Source organism: Labrus mixtus, chromosome 4, assembly GCF_963584025.1.
Source record: "Labrus mixtus chromosome 4, fLabMix1.1, whole genome shotgun sequence".
NCBI lineage: Eukaryota > Metazoa > Chordata > Actinopteri > Labriformes > Labridae > Labrus > Labrus mixtus.
Window position 1 is genome coordinate 9,034,233 of NC_083615.1, and position 19,256 is coordinate 9,053,488.

General features: G+C 41.5%; 1 protein-coding gene across 2 annotated transcripts in view; it reads left to right on the forward strand.

Moving 5' to 3' along the window:
• Positions 1–19,256, forward strand: part of pde3a (phosphodiesterase 3A, cGMP-inhibited) — a 77,003-nt gene that overhangs the window by 22,101 nt on the left and 35,646 nt on the right. For both annotated transcript variants that reach the window (XM_061035698.1, XM_061035699.1), the window contains exon 2: positions 17,704–17,754. In XM_061035698.1, the coding sequence (XP_060891681.1) occupies positions 17,704–17,754 (51 nt within the window). The remainder of the gene's footprint in view (positions 1–17,703; positions 17,755–19,256) is intronic.

Below are 19,256 nucleotides of genomic sequence, written 5' to 3' on the forward strand. Positions count from 1 at the left end.
TTTTTTTCATTTCATCCCCATCCCTCACTCTGAGCCTCTCCCCCACTCTCAACTTCCCCGTCCCTATTTTAGTCATCCTCTGTCTCCTCCTGCCTCCCAGCTCTGTCTCTTTCATGATTAACCCCCCATTTTACTCTCTGTCCTCTCCCTCTCCTTTCTTCTTCACTGCAAACTCTGTAATGCCCGACACACCACCTCTCCTATTTCCACGCCACATGTATTCATTTTTGTCCCTGCTTTTCATGTGCTGCTGAATTCCACTGAACGGCCGACCCCTCTCATACCTACCGGTGCTTCCGTTTACAGTTTTGCCTATTCCTTTCACTTTTCTTGCTTTGATGAAAAGGAAACATACTCCCTTGTGAATCAGTGACTACAAACAGTTGGACTCATACAGTTCCATGGATACCTAGAGCTCTAAAAATGGTATTGCAAAGCAAGTTTGGGTTTGTTTTATTGCTGGAATGAAAAAGGAGTTTTATGAAAAATGATTACTTGTCTAATTTTATGGTTGCTGGAGCGCACAGATAATCTATTAATTCACTTGCAATGAGTTTCCCAATAAATCAGACACATTTGGACCCCAATTACCAGAGATCATGTGTTAGTCCAAGCACCATAAAAACTTTTCAGGCATGATAGCTAACACTTGTCCTTAGAGGCACATTTATTCCAAGCCTGCAAACTTAGAAATGTCAAAAACAAGACCTTCCTAAATCACTAGCTAGCGCAGGCCGGTTCTTCTGGCAAGCCAAACACGCACACAGTAAGACAGTTAATGGCTGTGTTATGTCTGTCATTGCTCAGAGAGGCCAGGGCTGAAAGCATCACACTGCCCATTTCCAACCCATTTCCTTCCCCTATTGAAGTGCTGTATGGCTGCATAGGAAAGAGCTATGGCTGTCTCCCTAACCAGCAGTGATCTATGGCGGAGTCTTTGTCACGTATGCTCGGTCTCGTCACTCATCAAGTCAGGGCTGTGATTGGTGGCCGACTGCTTGTCTGGCTGATGTGTTTGGGTCTGGAGCAGGATCACTGTAATAGCCTCTGTGCCTCTTGCTAATCAGCAAAGCTCGCCTCGCAAGGGCATCCATTTTCATTTTCCAATCAATCAGATGCAAGTGGAAAACAGGCTGCAACACAGGTGCATGCCTGTGTGTGAACTTTCCCATTGGATGTGTGTGGAAAAGAGGACAAACAGACAAAACATAAGGAGTATGAGTGTGCTTGTTTCTATTAGGCATCTATACCAGATGACTGCCATAATAAAAAAGTGTTGCCTAACAGTACAGCCTTAAGCCACTGCCGGGTGTCTGGCTGACTTGGCCTTGACTGTGTCTCTGAAGCCTAGAGGTAGTCAGAGCTGTACCCATTAATGTGTTGTTGCATGCGACTGAAGTTGTGACTTAAACTCTCTGAGCACAATCCAACCATAACCAAATAAACCACAGTTAAGGGTGCTAATGCCTGACGCAGGGCCCATTCTGCACACACAGGTCCCCTGGATGACCACAGCTTAGTGTTTTTCAAAAAGTTAGAAATTTAAAATATCTGAACATGATTTGTTCCATTGGTAAATGAGTAAGAGTTAGTTAGCATTTTATTTTTATTTTTTTACATGAGTGAGACTCCTTATTTACTTATCCAATGCACAGCGCGGGTGTGTGTAATGTGAGTCCGGACCCAAGACTCTGCTTATCACAAAAGTTAGCGAACTCTCAGGAAGTTTTAGAAAGCAGCGTTGTCTGTTTGTAGCATCCAGCATGCGGAACTCTCTTGTAATCTAACATCTGCAAATGTATTTCTCAACTGGCTGATCAGTGAAATGCGCAGAAGACGATCGTGCTCTGTTGAAAATAAAACGAGTGCACATCAATTTTTGTTCATTCCGTAAATAGATTATTGTGCGCCTTTCTTTTTGGAGTGGCGGGAGATTGCGTTTGGGGTGGCAGGCAGGTAGGGGAAACACTGCTCCCTCATTGGCTTTTCTGTCACGTAACTGCCTATCATTGTTAATCCATCAGTTTGTATCACAATGTATAAAAGATATAAATGAAATGTGACACATGGAAAATGGTCTGTTCTCCCTGACAGGCGTCATTCGGCAACTGTCCTCCAAACCTCTGACAGATCATCATTGCCGTTATTAGTTCTGCAATGTTTGCCATTACTGAAATTGAATGTTTTGGATGCAGGTTGGGTACGGTTTGTGTGCAGTTATATCCTCCCTTCTTGTCTTCAGGGTTTTATAGTGTGTGAGTGTCGTCTAGATCTGTTCACCCTCCCTCATTATCCCCGCTAGTGTCTGCACCAGATCCATTTGGTCGAGGCTGATGCAGCTGTACTAATCAGGTTATATGGGGAGAACTAATTTGCTCTGGAGTCTGTTTTCCATTAGATTAATGTGCACATGCAGATCATAAACATGCAGATTTTTCTGAACGGAAAAAAAATGACCGTCTGCCCAATGTTCCGAGTTTTTACTTCGACTGCAGGGTCGCCATTTTGTATTTACAAGTCGCACACAGTGAAGCGTTATCAACCATACAGTTGGAGCTGTTTATGGCTGGGTTTTATGATACCTCTCTTCTGGTCTGCCTCCGTAATTAATTGAACTACTTTGCATTATACTGGATTACCCTCTGCAATTGGGCATTTTTGGAGCCAGGATTGTGAAAACAAAAACCCGATGGTCGTCATTTATCCAGCAATGCAGCAGAGTTATTTGTTTCTGCTTTAACATGCTCTGCGGAAAGTGCAATTACAGCAATTACAGATGAATAGTCACACTAGCTTCAGGCTACAGACCCACAAATACACTACGTGAACCTCCGCTGAGCACAATCTTAAAACCAGGATTCATTTTTCTTTTCATTGTTTGATTAATAATCCTGCCATCTTCATTGATTGGACAATTAAGAGAAAAACAAACGAGGACAGTGCAGAGACTGAGTGAGGCTAAACACAGCCTCCTCGATCACACTCTCCGTCATGTTTTCTGTGCTTCTTCAGATGGTTGCAAGATGGGCCTGCTGTTGTGTTGTGTCCTCTGACCATGGCGTGGGGAGCAGAATGTGAAAGGCAAAGGTTTCAGCTAATTGTTTCCTCAGCTGTGCAGCAGAGTGGACTGTTTAGAAAAGGCTAAGACGAAGAAGCCCTTGTAGAGTTGTTTTGTTGTTTTAAACTTTCTCTGCTGTGAGAGTTTGCGTTTGGTTTTCAGCAACTGAATATGTGTACGAAGCTGCATTCTTTGTCAGGGAAGTGAACGGGACAAGGTTTTGTTTATCATGCTCACGATCATACACGTACAAATTAAGTCGATGACATGAATTTTATATTTTACTTATACCTTATCCCATATACATGCTGGAAAAAAATGTAATTGTTGCCTAGAGTTTGTTCATGTGCACATCTTTTCGAGTGGAGGTGGTTGGTCATTCAAAGCATATGACTGTCATCCCACTCTTGGGGTTTATTCCTGAGTCCTGATTAGTAAAAAGCCCTTCAGATAAGGTTAGGTGTAGCTTTGCACACTGTTAATAAAGTAAACCCAAAGTGGCTTGTAGAGGTGGGGAAAAAAATCGATTTATGTAAAAATCTAGATTCTTCTCTTCTAAGATTTAAAATCGATTCATAACTTCCAAAAAATATATATATATATTTTTTTTTTTTTTTTTTTTTTTTTTGGCTAATCAGTCACTCCCTGCTAATTGCTAAGGCTAGCTCTTTAACTCAGTAGAATGCCAAATAAAGCAACCAGGAATTCAGCCAGTCTCCCAGATGACTGGAGTAGATCCTGAAGTATTTACTAATTCATAAATAGACTTTGAATCCATGGATCAATGAATCAGGAATTGTTTTAAATCAAAATCGATTCTGAATCGAATCGTGACCCCAAGAATCGAAATTGTATTGTGAGACACCCGAAGATTCCCAGCCCTAGTGGCTTGTGCTTCAAATCGTCTTTTCCTTAAAAGAGAGGTGTGTGAGGTAATTTTTCAGCAGATATGGAATACAACATTTATTTCCAAGTTTTTTTCTTCTTAAACACCTAAAAATAAGAATACTTGTTATCTTTGAGCAATTACAGCAACAGAAAACTTGGGTTCTCTTCCACATAGTCTGTCATGTTGAACAGTCATGTTTCCACAGTAGCACAAACCAAACCACCTTAAATAATTGTAAGCATTTTTTAACACTATAGGTTCTACAGCAGGCAACTGCAACAGCTGTAAGGAATGTAAGTGTTATCATTTGGATGAAATTTGCAAAAACAAAGTTTGACAAAGCCCAGCTTGAACTTAATTAAGGGCTATGAATGCCTTAGCATTTCCCCTCTGCTTTATGTGCTACATGCTGACATTTCTATTCCATTCTGGACAAGATAAATTAGATACACAGTTTGGGAACATTTGGCGATGTTCAGAATCACTTTTTTTGTGATTTGATTATCACTGTTTGTTTATTTACATCCTCACCAGGTTGACTGGAATGGCCCATTAGCATTATGGGAATCATATCCAAACATGGTTTCTATGTGACATGATTGTCATGCCCCCCTGCGGCCAACATAATGTCAAATTCTATTGATTACTACATGCCCTTTTGCAACTGCTAAATAATTCACAAGACATCTGTGCATTAATCTTAAGGTTGTAGACAAATTATTGTAGTCTAAAAGCAACCTTTTTTAAATGATGTCTTCCACCTTTCCACACAATGATGTATTCACTGTACATTATCGCATATTTAAACTGTGAGAACCTCATTGACAGGTTTATCCTCTATAATAGAACAGAGTAAGTAGTATAGAGATGTAAAAAAGTAAATTTAAATGAATAATAATAATTTATACTTTATTGATCCCGCGAGGGGAAATTTGTTTTTACACTCTGTCTAGTAAACATGCTACACAAACATATGCCGAAATACACACACATGCACAAACAGGATCCTATGGACATGCACTAATGGAGAGGTCTCAGAGTTAGTGGGCACTCTTGAGCTGGTGGGGGGGTTAGGTGCCTTGCTCAAGGGCACCTCGGCAGTGCTCAGGAAGTGGACTGGCACACTGAGCTACTGCTGCCCCAATTAGGCTGCTGACATGACAAGCAAAACAGCAAACAAAGCATTTCTGGAGGTTAAAAGTGAACTGTGCATGCATTTTCATACAACTAGTGATTTCTTCCCCACATACACCTCTTGACAGCAGTTTTACAATGACATATTAATCCTGTGTTTGAAGTCAAACAGGAGGCAAAAGCTCCTCATGAGCACACACAATGCTGATGAAACAGATGGCAAACACAGAGTAGGGCCTATTTATTTTATCAGGAAAAGATAAATTTAGCAAACACAGGCCCAGTGAATGATTGCTGCTTTTATTATCTATGATCTCTACTCCCACTGTTCCGCATCTGAGACAGTATCAGTGAGAACTGAGACTGATGAATGTGAGGAATGTAAAGATGACATCACTGGAGGTAGAGTAGTCTGAGTCACATGGCTAGGTAAACACAAGTAGCTGTTAAATGTGCGTGTGCGCGTGCGTGTGTGTGTGTGTGTGTGTGCATGTGTGTGCATTTAGATCAGGATCCAGGAGTAAAGTTTTTGTTCAAAAGACTTTTGCTCAGTGTTGTTGAGTGCAGAAAGAAAAAGAAACTAATGCTTTGTATATTTTTACGAGGATTCCTTCCATGTTTAAACAGCAGACTAACAAAGTTTTTTAACAATGTTTTTGTAGTTTGTGGTTGGCCTTCATGTTGTTCCTGATCTTGAGCACACAAGCATACATGGACCCTATTACACATCTGTATGCACACAGACATTCAAAAAAAATATCAACAAAAATCATGTATTTGAACTTGTGTGCCTCAATGTATTTGATGTCATATTTGGGAATATGGAACCCCTGTGAATATCAGCGTCTGTGAAGAACTCTGACAACAACAGCTGTTTTGAGATCACAAAGTGAGAAACAACTAAAAAAGCCTCAGCTGCAAAACATTATGAAACTGTCACTTTAATGACCATCACACTGCACATACATACATTACACTGAACACAGGAACATCTAACTGCTAAGTAGCTATTTATTTACATTATTTTACATATTCCCCCTATACATCAGTGAAGAACCCAATTAGAGTGACTATATTGGACTTGCATTAGCCTGGTGAGGGGAAACATGGCTCAAAATGATCTCTTATGTTGCTCCCCATAAGTTCATAACAGCTACATAAGATGTTAGAACAACGTTGTGTTTACAACCTCTTGTACTACCCCGAAGTGGGGAAAAAAGCAAACAAAAATGCTTTTTTTTTAGAATCATTTTTGCATTACGGATTCCAGTTCTTCTTCCACACTGGTTTACGTGCGTATGAACACATACAAAGCACGGTCCACTGACAGCTTGAAGTAAACAAGCTCCTGCAGTGGGCCTGTGAACAATCCCCCTGGATGGTCCCATCACTGAGCTGTTGTCACTTAAGGCGCTACTAAAGCCATACATCATGATAAACCTTTGCCAAAGAGAGAGCTGCTCCTACAGTTTCTTTAGTTAGTATCAAATAGATCACTTTGGCGAGGAAGACACAGAGCTTTAACATAGTCTATATTGTGTGTTTGTCTCTAAGCTTTTGTGAGCCCCAGTGAGGGCGTGCTGGAAGAAGATGGCTTTCTGTCACTCATGAATCCTGCATCCTATTTCCCCTGAGGACCACCGGAACCTCCTCTATCTGATCCCCCTGTTTGCTCTCAGCCTGGTTTCCTGGATGGCTATCAGCATGATGGCTGTTCTTAATGGCTCTAAGCTGTACATCTTATAGAGAGTGTAGCCCTCCAGAGTGTGTCAGTAAGGCCGTCTTGTGTTCCCCCGTACCTTTGTGCTCCCTGCAGACTTCCAGCATGCCTTCTACGAGGGGAACTCAAGCCCTCTGTGCTCTGTGGATTCCACTGACCATGCAAACATTTAACAAGCTAATGGGGGGAAAACTTGCCTGCCCCTGGGTCTAACTTGAACCTCTCCTGGGGGAACAGCCTCTGCAAAGCAAATCCTTCCACCTGCAAAAAGAGGAAGCAGAGATTTATGCCCTCACACAGGTACACATGCTGTTTATTAGAGGCTGGCATTCACACAGACACACACACACACAAACACAAACGTGCACATACACACACACACACACACACAGAGGCGCGTGCACACACACACAAACACACACACATCCACATTTGAGTGCATCAGTCGGTACATAGGTGCTGTGGTGACTGTTCGTTTTTGTTTCTACCTCGGTGATTTATAAAGGATGTAGGGATGTGATTTAAAGGCATATGCTTGAGCGGGCAGTCGCTGTCTGTTTGTTTACTGGAGTCCTGTGGGAAGCTTGATGGGATTGTAAATGTGCAGCTGAAATGGTTGGGAATGTACGTGTGTTTGTGTGTGGTCTCCTCTTCGATGAGCACAGACAAAACACGGAGCACAGACCTTCGCTGAGTCAGGCCTGTGAATAAAAGATGAAATAATGTATGCACCGCAGGCAGCATGCACGCACAAATTCCCTGACCGCTCATGACATTCCCTTAAAATGAACTCCGTCTTAAGTTTCTCATTCTACTCAATTATTCCGCAGCAGAGCTTGGGTAAGAAAGGGAGTTATCAAAATGCAGATATCCACAAGTAATTATTCAGCCAAAATTCACAGAATTCAAAGGTTCAGCATCTGCTTCAGTTCTCACGTCAAACCCGTGTCCAAATTGTTTTGTTATTCAACTGTTCATCAACTTTGAAAACCCCAAGTTTGACGTAGATTGCCTCCTCCTAATGAAATATAGCCTCCTGTCCCAGTCAGACTTATGGCTTCATAAAAACATTTTACAGTGGAACTGTAACACCCAGCCCTACTGTGTCAGACCTGCACAGAGCGCACAAGAGCACAAATGTTTTCTGTTTTCACTGCTTAAATTAGTCCTGCTGTGAGCAACTAAATAGCAAAACATTGGGCACTTTTTTAAAATCAGCTTTCACTGTCAATTGTCCAGCCTTTTGATAAAGTAAGTCATAAACGATACAGAATGTCTTTAGGAAGATAAATAAATAAATATTACCCTGCCACTGAAAAATACAAAATGATGGCTGAGGCATCGAGTTGATGGATGAAGGAGATATGCACCCTTTAACACAAAGCTGTCCACTTGGGAAAGCACGTAACAGAGGATTTGGTGTATTCTTGATGTGTGTCTAATAAGTCGACCAACAAGCAGATATGGGGGGGGGGTGGCTGTAGAGTAGCCTCTATTGTTGAATCAACTGTGAATTCAACCACACAAAGCCCACTGGCACCTTGCAGACTGAATAGAGCACACGCTTGTAAAACAAACAAACAAGTGAGAGCTGTGTTTGTTTCTCGGCTCTCCCCAGGCCCCAGCACTAATCCTGACTGGACCATTATACACTAATGGTGCTGGCAATGCAGTTTGGAAGTGGGCTGCCAGGTCCCCCTCTTTTTCAGCCATCTGAATGTGCGGAGATGATGTTTTGAAAGGAGTCAGCCAGAGCTCACGAGCGAGGACACGCTGAGAGTTAAGAAGTAACTAGACCAACAGCGCCCCCTTTCCCACACCCTCAAAAAAGCCCTCTTCCACCGAATAATTTTATAATAAAAAAATAAAAATAAATAAGACTTGATATGTGTACACCTTGAGACATTAGTAATGCCTGTAAGTACATCAATAAAAACTAAATTTGGTCATATTTAAATTTACGTCAAGTAACGTCAACCCTAGTAGTTTCTAGTATAGAAAATACCCAAAGTGTCAAGGCAAATCACATAAAGGATTGTACATTTGTTCTTAACATCTGATAATGGACCGCATTACATAAGATATTGATTTTCTTTTTAAACGAGGGAGAGTGATTGACGTTTGTATGGACAGTTAACACAGACAGCTAATTCCAGCAACAAGCATGCTAACATGAGGTTGGACATCAGGATGCCAAGTATGAATGATAATGAGCACTACGAGCAGGACGAGGATGAAAACAACACTCTGAACAAGTTTCTGTTACTTTTGTAAGTTAAGTTAACATGATGAGCTGAGAGCAGGCTACTGTCTCGGGCTAACGTTATTTTAAAGAGCCCATATTATGCCCTTTTTGGAGTTCGTATATTTAATCTATGTACCTACTTTTGTACGTTCACAATAGATAAAGTCCGAAAAAAGTGTCTGTTTTCATGTACTGCTCCTCCTTGCTCCCTCTACGCTCTGAGTCCGTCAGCTACGCTCTGTTGAGCCCACACTGTTAGACCCCACGTGGGCCAAGTCTGCTCTGATTGGTCTGCCGATCCGCTCTGTCGTTATTGGTCAGTTGCTCAGCACGCGTCTCGGAAATTTCAACATGAGCTGCAGGGCTTGCCACAACGAGCCAATGGGCTTAGATCAGTGATCTCACACTGACAATGACGCCGGACTGACAAATTTTTATCGAGGGGGGCTAGAACCGAGCGTTACATGCAGCTAATGCTACAGCTAACAGGAGGACGTAGGAGAAGCCGCGTTTCCGCGGATTTTGAATTTTTGCAAATAGATGTGCCTAAACATGCACAGGACACTTGGAAAACACACTAAAGAGCATATAAAACCAGAAAAAGCATAATATGGGACCTTTAAGATTGCAGGCAGCTAGCTATCAGCATCCTTTTCATGCAATTTACATACAAGTGTTAGATTAATCTGCTATTTTTGTTGTTTTTGCTCATGGCATCAAATCCAGAGGCACGTTTTGTTGGCAGTTGTTAGTTTTTGTTCATGTATGCTACTTTTAGTACTCGTGTGATGGCTCCTCCATAACTTAAAGAACCAATTTTGCTGATGTTGAACATCTAGTAACTGGCATTTCCACTTTATATGTGGAATTGAGTGAGTCTCATTTTCTGTAGTATCAATATTAATTAATTTTCTATCCTTTTAAAAATCACAGCTCCTGACAAAAACTATAGCCACCACTCCCACACTCTTCTGGTCATAATTCCCTGATGCTGCTACTAAATAAATTTATAACAAGGAAAAAATGGGGATGCTTTTACCCATGAAATCACATGGATGCAGTTTAAAAAATATGTCCCATATTAATATTATATTTTTACTCTGTCAGTGACACATTTCATACTTTCTTGTTGGATAGCATTTGAGGTCAGAATTTGGGGTACACCCTGTGAGGGTTTCTCAGGGCCTCAGCCTCCTTGTGGCCCGTCTTTTCACCCTGAGAGACTGACGGGATCTATCTCTGGTAAAGACTCACACACTGGGTTTCTTTTAGGATCACGCTAAATCTCTCCCAGGAAACATAAAGACAAGAAATCCCATTAGTCACACTTCAGAAATAAGAGTAAGAAAGTGTGAAGAGCATGGGAGGGGTAAACAAGCCAGAGTGCAGATGCAGTGCTGGTGAGGGAAATAGATCAGGGGATAATATTTGTGCACGTTAATGGTTGATAGCACATGCAATTGTGTGCGTTTGCTATTAAAGCTGGTGCACGAGACAGAGTGTGTTGAAGCCAAAGAGCTTTTAGGTGTATGCGCACTAATCTTCACTTACACAAAAAGTGTGTTCCTCATTCCCTTCACACAGCCCCCTCCGCTCTGGCAGCCCACCTCAATAGTTCCCTTCCCTCCAGCGATGACGCAAATGACCCACAATGACTGACCCCCACGGTAAAACCTGTAAAACATTAGCCAGCGTGAATAAGACTGACTCTCCATACCCTCCCCTCAACGAGCGGGCAGGCAGGGAAAGATTTATAAATGCCCTTCTAACCGACGGCTGCTGTGCTGCGGGTGGATGTGGCAGAGAGGAAGGGTTTTCAGAGTCACAGGGACAAAGGGCCAGACAGTTAAGGTCAGAAAATTGGCCAGGACCAGAGCCTTTCCACACTATTTCTGCCGTTTTACTGTACATTGTGCACGCCCCTATTAATTCTTAGCACTTAAGTATCTATTTTCCTTTGCTGTTTCACATTTCAGTTTCCTTGCGGTCAATTAAATTAAGGACAGTTTATGAAGAGATTTTCCAAGGAGGATGATAGTTTATTGAATGAAAATGTGAAAGATGGAAAATACAAAGCGGAAAGTAAAAGCATTATATAAGAACAGAAGATTAAGACTTACACTGTTCCACTTCTCATTTCTCTCTATGTACATAACTAAATCAGTTAAAAGTCAGAGTTTCCTGATGTATTTTTTTGTCCTTGTGTAATAGATGTTTCAAATTTACATACTCTTGAACAAGCTGTTTCTGCAGTCCCAATGGTCATTTTAGACGTCTTTAATACTAAAAGTCTCAAGGAATAGCTGCATCTGTCTTACCGTCAGAGTCAAAAATAGATGAAAAAGTCCAGGTAGACCAGAGGCTTCAGTTCGTAAAGGTAGCAATTAATGCTAGAGTTTTAAATGTATTTTTATTCATGATCAGTTTCTAAAAACAGTTCAGCATAATTTGTCCACAATCTTTAAAAGGATCTCTGCAAATATACATCGGCATAATGCTTCGGAAAAACTGCCAAAAACACAAATCTTTCTGATACCCAGAAATCAGCCTTATGACACAAGTCATGAGAATGCCTCCACCTGGGGGTATAACACAAGATTACACCTCATGTTTAAAGCCTTGATGAGCAATATAGAGATTACGGTTACTTTACCACCCACAAAAGAGAGTAAGAATCCTTAATTGTTGCCTCCATGTTTCCCTTACGATTAAGCTACTGCAGCCTTCATGTTGGGAGTCTTAGTAGGATCTGACCTAGTTTCTCTGTGACGGCTGAAATGAAAGTGAGTTCAGGGCTTTCTGAGTAGAGCAATGTGCAGACGTCAGAATATCTCTGACAGAAAGTGGTGATAAAAGAACAAAGGGAGGACTAAGTAAAAGAAATATATTGAGACCTCAAAGCGGTGGGTGTTAGACTGAGTGTGTGTGCACCTACGTAAGCAGGTGTGTGTGTGTGTGGCTCCATGACTTTGCAGAGCTCACTGTAAGAGAGAGCATGGTAAGTTTAATTGGACTGAGAGGTGGTGGAAAAAAAACCCTTGGGTCAAGCTGATTGGAAATCCTGCAGACTGATCTCCCGGCCCTTAAACACTCTGCTGTAATTAACCCGACCATACTGTATGATCAGCACTACCTCTCTTTTTCTCCTTAACTCTTCTCTAACCACTGTTCTCTAGTTTCTTGTGAAAGTGTATTCAGTGGATCCTTAATTTGGGTCCCTTTTTGTTTGGTCGCTTTCAAGATAACTCAGCTAGTGAGAATGTCAGTAGACGCACATTAAACCCACTCACATGAATCCAGTAATGAGGAACGAAAGACAACACAGGAGGCAGGAAAAGAAGAATGAAGGCTGGATGAATGACTGTTCAAGAAAAACATTTGGACAAGTCGAATTGTGACCTGGCAGCTTTCTGTTCCCTTTCCAGTCAGATTTAGAAATGTGCTCCAGAGTAAGTGGATGACAGTGTGCTGTGCTCGCTTCGAGGCGATCAGTATGAAAGCTGAGCTTCGCTATAGTTACTGCTGCCGTAGCTCCAACCACTTCACACCCACACGCGGGGAAGTGGTTCTCGACTGGTTACTGGCGTGAGCAAGTCAAACAACTAACATGTTCCAGTAGTTTGTTTGTGCTTTGACACCGTGGTGTTTACCCAGCACCTCAGAGGCACGGCAGCCTGCTGTGGGCTGTGGCCTGATGCCATGGTGGTGGACAGGGCATGGCAGCATGCTGGCATCCACACTGCTGCCCTCTTAACACTCTGGGTGAGAGACAGACTGGGAGTTTACACGGCTGGCACTGTTTGAAGTCATGAGACCAGAGGCTCATTTACAGAGGGCGGCAGGTTTACTTTGGCTGGCTGCTTTTCTTTGTATTTATTACATTTTCATATTATCACTTAAGATTATCATGCTTGCAATTTACCATAACGCCTAGAGGTGATTGTAATAAAACTGACACGAAGCTTACACACAATCTTATTCTGCAAAGATACAGATGTGCCTGCATGATCTGAGAAAAATGTGCGATACGATAGGGATATGATGTGCGATAAATAAGTCATATTAAAGAGTCTTTCATAGCTATAACTCATAGTTTCGATGTTTGATGTCTATTGATCTTCATGTTTTTTTCACCACTAAATGGGGAACCAATTCATCTGAGGATGTCTGATTAGCTAGCTGGAGCTCTTCATCTGACTGAATCATAATGTTGTAAAAGCATTATTACACGGCCCTCAGTGGAAATTTGCCAATTAAGGTGGTATCTTGCTTGCCTGGATGTGTAAGTTTGCAGCTACAGCGTACAGCAGGCTGTTGCATTACTGATGATGGCCCCCAGCTGATACCTCTATGACACAGACACGGTGTAAGAAAACGCGCGTTTCCGCTGACCACGTGCGGCCCAAACCTTGGCGGCCTGATCTGAACAGAGCATCCAACAACATCTGCTGTTGGATCTCTCATAGAGACAACAGCCGTTTGTCCGTGACCGTTTTGTCACTGCAACATATATCTAACTATGAACAACATCCTAAACCTGAAGAATTGTAGGGGGCCTACTAAATTAAGTTGTACTCACTCGCCTATATACACAGCAGTATAAGTGGCCAATTCTGATACTGGTATTGGTGGTATTGGTTTCTGAACAACTCAAACTTAAACGTCAGGCACATTTTGACAACACTCATTTGGATTGGCTAACCTTGAGTTTTGCGTCATCTGATCATAATGACTTTCTCCCTTACCTCTCATTGCACCGAGCCATGCAGAACATTCATGTGTAATGTGTCCAAAGTTTTAAGCTATTTCTGCTCTAACCAGTTGCAGTGCACTGGCAATGAATGTCATTTAGTTACTGGTGCTCACAACACATAAAACGAGGTCTAAAAATCCAACAGCAACAAGTCTTTCCAGGAACAATGTCAAGGTGACCCTGAATGTTCCACAGACCTCACTGGATACAGACTTCAAAGGCTCAAACACAGATCCAAGGTAAACTGTTGACAGTGAGGTTTGTGGGTTATCCACGTTATCCAGGACATATTTCCGTGCAAGAAATGTTGCTGTTCGAACTTTTTATTGAAGTTTTTGAATGTAATGCCCTCCTGCTGTTAAAACTAACAAAATTCCATTCATGTATGTACGTGTACCACAGTATTGAGATGTTAGCAGATAAAAAAAGAAGTCTCAATATCTGAAGATAAATTAAATATTTTAATACGGATTTGAAATAAATGTAACGATACAACTATTTTTCTGGACTGTACCGCTCTGGAACATGAAGGTACAGTAAATCTCCAGAATGTGTTTTCAGTGAAGCCAGAGTCCCATAAAAATGCTTTGGCTGCTATTTAGTGTGTCATGTTTCTCTGAAGCGGAGACTGAAAGACAAACTTCCACTTTGAAAGGCACAAAGCATTTTTTTCTGAAGAGGACTGGTTCCAGTCTCATATAAATCACGAGCTTTGCTATGGAGAATTTTTAAAGCTCAATTGTGGGCGCTGACATACATAATGGAGACTTAAAGTAAAGAACTCAACCATCCACCACATATTTGTAATGAAGTGCTTTGTAATACAACAATATTCTACAAGCAGCTTTTATGTTTTTTTACGACCGGTCTGTAAGGTTTACATGCAGCTCTTACCTGATTATGATGCTAGTAGAGGAACGGTTTGAGGTTACGTCATTAAAGGACCTCAACAAGTTCTTCCTGATGTCCCGTACACCGTTGTCAGAAGTTACATAGAAAGAAATGATAATAGTTGAAAACTGATCACTTCTCAGGACAGCTTGCATTCAAACCCTTGAATATTGTAGGAGGATGCTCTTGAGTAATGGCAGCTTAACAGTTTTTTTCCCCTGGATTTGTCTACAAGTAATGGAAAGCCACTGCTAGACCTAGCTTATTCAGAGTTCACGCTCGGCATTAATGAATCATGCAGAGGGTGAAACAAAGGGCACAACTTCTACAAACTTGTCATATTTCCCAGAAGATGCACTGACACTTAAGAAAAAAACAAATCCATTTGGAAATGTGACTGCTTCGGGTATGTGTTCTGCTGCCTGGAGGGCGTCCATGAAAAAGCAAGAGATATTGAAGAATCATTCATGCGTAGTTTTACCTTTTCAGACATAATATTGGCAATAAATTGTTGAATGTTTGAATAATTAAATACTCGTCCTCTAGAGGCCAAACAGGACAATACATTTAAATAAGAAATGTGTTTTTCTTGGTATCATTGCTATCATTAGTAAATGGCACAGTTGTTATCCAGTTCTTGATCTCTTGTTTCTTTGACTCATGACTGATTATTGCTGTTTTTGTCTTGGAAAAATAGATGATGTTTGTGTTTTAGTAATTTATCCTAACACTGGTGGTCTGGAGTTTGAAAGCACTTCACCAGCATCAACATTTTGTTGACTGATTTTCCATCTCTGGTTCAAACATTTGATCACAGTGGCACCAGACTGCATCCACTGTTTGGTTTAGTAAGTGAGTAGCACCATCCACATGTGTATTGGTTGATTACATTTCTGAGCCGGTCTCAGAGGAAATGAATTCTGCTGCGGCCTGTAAAGTCACTCTGTGCGAGAGGCTATCTAAGCTGCTAGAATTTTATGCCCAGCTTTTATTTTGTGTGGGTTTTTTGTTTTGGCACATCAAAGTATGCATGTAGACTTCTGTGTAGTCTGGGTCTGTCTCTCAGAGCATTGAGATGAAAGGTTGGGTTACATAAGACCGTTAGAATGAAAGGCTGTTTATGTGTGCGCCTGGAGAGCCTCAGTGACGTTCTGAGGGAGCAGGACTTCACCACGGCGATGGAGGAACTGCTGCCAGCACCTACTGTAAAAGCAAACCCTACAGTCAGAGCAGTAAAGAATAAGTTAAACAGCTCGTTGGCTAGCTTATACCATCATTCATAGATATTTACATCTCGTATGCTTTCCCTTTTAACGTCTGATTGTGTGTTGACTGCCTTTTCCCTCCAGTATATGGTTATTTTTATGCATGAGATGAGAAGGTACATCATGCTTGATGGAGCTTTAAAGTGGCTCACAGATATCATCATGCTGACAATCCGAGAAAATAGACCCTTTAAGAAGCAGCCCTTAGGCTAGAAATGGAGGATAAGAGAGGGAGGGAAGAGGTTCTTTGAAATGGCAACCCCCTTCTTTAGCTTCTTTTTTTTCTTCTTCAAACCTAAATGTCAAGCTGTGTCGCTTTGTCAATGGTCGTGTGTCGCATTGTGTGTGATTTTGATGACAGGGTCACCATACTCTGTGTCGTAATACCCATTGTTGCCAGAACCTTGACCAACAGATAGTTTGTACATTAAATCTTCCATTAAGTAACTCAAGGGCACATTTTATGACAGAATGTAACAAATGAATCACCAAAAGTCAAAAAGTAAATACATGGAATCTAAACCTATGACTCCACATTTTGAATGATGTGAAAGTGATTCACATCATTGATTTTTACAGAGACAGCACTTAACCAGGCCTTTAAAAACATAGAATAGAAGTTTTAAAAAATCATGTATTGTATTGGTATTTTGGTTTTTAAACAGCTTCCACTTGAACAACCTTTCTCTAAGGAAATCGTCCCCACAAAGTGACATATAAGTCTGTGGATTGTCTGGATCATTTCGGAGAACATTTTCAGCAAATATTTCATTTTGATCAACACAGACCATTTTTCTTTCCAACCAAAGGGAAGAAAATAGCCAGATATCTTAAACCTCAGTATACAGGAAGTGGTAAAAATAACAAAATATTGCATTAAATTCTTCAACCTTTTGTTCAGTACACAAAACTAACTAACCTTTACACTTTAAAGGCAGAAATGTACCAATATCCTTACCCTAATGAGGCAACAGGAACAGTAACTTGACTACTTTGTGGGAAAAACAACACTGCTGTCCAGACAGCAGATAGAAAAACCCACTGTTTTTTCAGTGTTTTCACTCACAGCATGACACAACTCAATGACCTCCACACCCACAGTAAATTACACCTGAATTATCAGCTTGGCTCTTGTACTGAGCCCCTTGCCTCAGTGTATGCTGCAGCAATTTGTCACAGCGACATGCTGGGTTTCTCAGGGCTTCTCAGTTCTGGGCCAGAAAGCCCTAACAGAGGCAGGGGGGGGGGGGGGGGGGGGGTTAATGTTGGCTTGGCTCTCCTGAAACGTGTTCACTAGAAAAAAGCGGTGACAGAGCTGCACTGATGCATTTGGTGACTCCTAAGAAAGTGGAAAACCGGTTTAAGAGGCCTGTAGGAGGACACAGTGGCTGGTAATTAGACAGCGTAAAAATCCTCAGCCTCCACCAGCCCTCTTAGGCAGTGAATAAGAGCTAAAGTAAACCAAACCTAACTGTGAAATAGCATTAGACGTCTGCCTTTAAATGGAAAGTGAAAAAACATAGACAAAACCCATTTTTGCATTCATGAGCGTTTCCATTCCCTCCACACTCTGCTGTTTTTTTTGACTCTGTGCATCACTTAATGTTACTCCGTCTTTTTTTCTGCTACAGGGCTGTGCATCTACAGTACGCCGTTGTCTTTATGTGGAGGAAGCATGTTGTAGAAAGCTAACAGAAACAGGATGTTCAGGACTGTGGTTTTTGAACATGTCTCTGTTTTTCCCACAGATGCTCCCCCGCTCGGATTGGGACCACAAGAGAGGCTCCCGAGGATCACAGGTTAGCACTGTACACAGAAAAAAAGAGGCAAATAACAATAATGATAAACAGCTGACAGGAAAACAAACACACATACATTCTCAAGAAGTAGCTCGCTGGTCTTTGTCACTCGCACACACCTTATAAATGACGCAAATGGCCGTAATGCTACCACTAACAGGCCTGTTCGCCCACTCATTTTGGCCGTGGTTAAACAGCATGTCCCGAGGTGTCACTTCCAACCATATTAGTCCTTGTTGCACCCTGGACCATGGTCTGTGATTTGGCTTTTAGGTGCTGCATAAGCCATTAAAGCCAAGGGAACAGAAAAAGTAGAAAGACTCAGCACAGGGGACACGCACACACTTTTTTTTCCCAAATGGCATGTCCTATCTCTGGAGAGGAGAGTTTGTGTGAGTTTGGGAATTGATGTATTGAGCTGTAGCAGAACCACAGGGCAGGACACCGGAGTAGACAAAGGACAAATCATGCCCTTGGCATTGGCATTGCCATTAACAGTATGTTCAGTTCTTCATGTTCTCCTATCAGGAGGATATCCAATATGTCTAAGCTGACACTGTTTGCTTTAGCGGAAATAATGGCTAAAAGTTGTGATAGGGTGGAAAATGAAGGGCATTTTTTATCAAAAGTAATCATTACATTGCAGCACTGGATTGAGCATTAAATCAATGATTTAATAAATTCATAGTGTAATAATTTGAGATGCTAAGACTCCTAAAGTGAGATATCTCTTCCTAAAATCAGCTTCAAAGTATTAGCCCCTCAAAGTGGAGATATTTTGACATAGCATGTTACCTGTTTGAAACACTGTCCAAGGCTCATATCAATTTGTTATGTGGGGTGAGTAGGCAAGCACATATTTTTTTTGATTGATGCATTCCCTAAACAGCCATTTAGACTCAGTGGTAAATTGAGTCTTTTTTTTTTTTTTTTAAATTTGGATTGTTGCTCTACATTCGTCAGTGGAATCACATAATAGTCCAGTGACTGACAAGACGAGTAAGAAGTAAAGGCTTATTTTGGCATCCCTCTCAATCTCAGGGCTGTTTTTTTCCTTGGCTCCACTCTCCTGGACCAGGTTGTTGGTCCAAGAGGCTGGTGGCGTTTTACTACACCATGGCACCTCGTAGGGTGTGTAAATCACACACTCCACTCTTCAGCTGGTGACCAGAGCAGCTTGATTGATCTCCACTGTGTCGTATTCACAAACGTACACACATTAGCAGGCTCATTTTCCAAACCGCGTCTTTTCTTCTCCATCCAGAGCTTGCGGTGGATGTTTTAGCTTAGGAATTGACAGTGCAGTTATGTATGGAAAGAGCTGTTTAAATATTTGTATTCGACTTGAAAACACATTGGTTTTGGAACATTACTCAGGGAGATTATTGTAGAAAAGACTGTTTGTAGGCTCAGATCTTGGGACTGCTATTCTAAATTACAGAAAGGCTGGAGGAGCGGTCTGTGAGGCAGACGAGCCATGACATTGCAGTCATGTTGAAGAT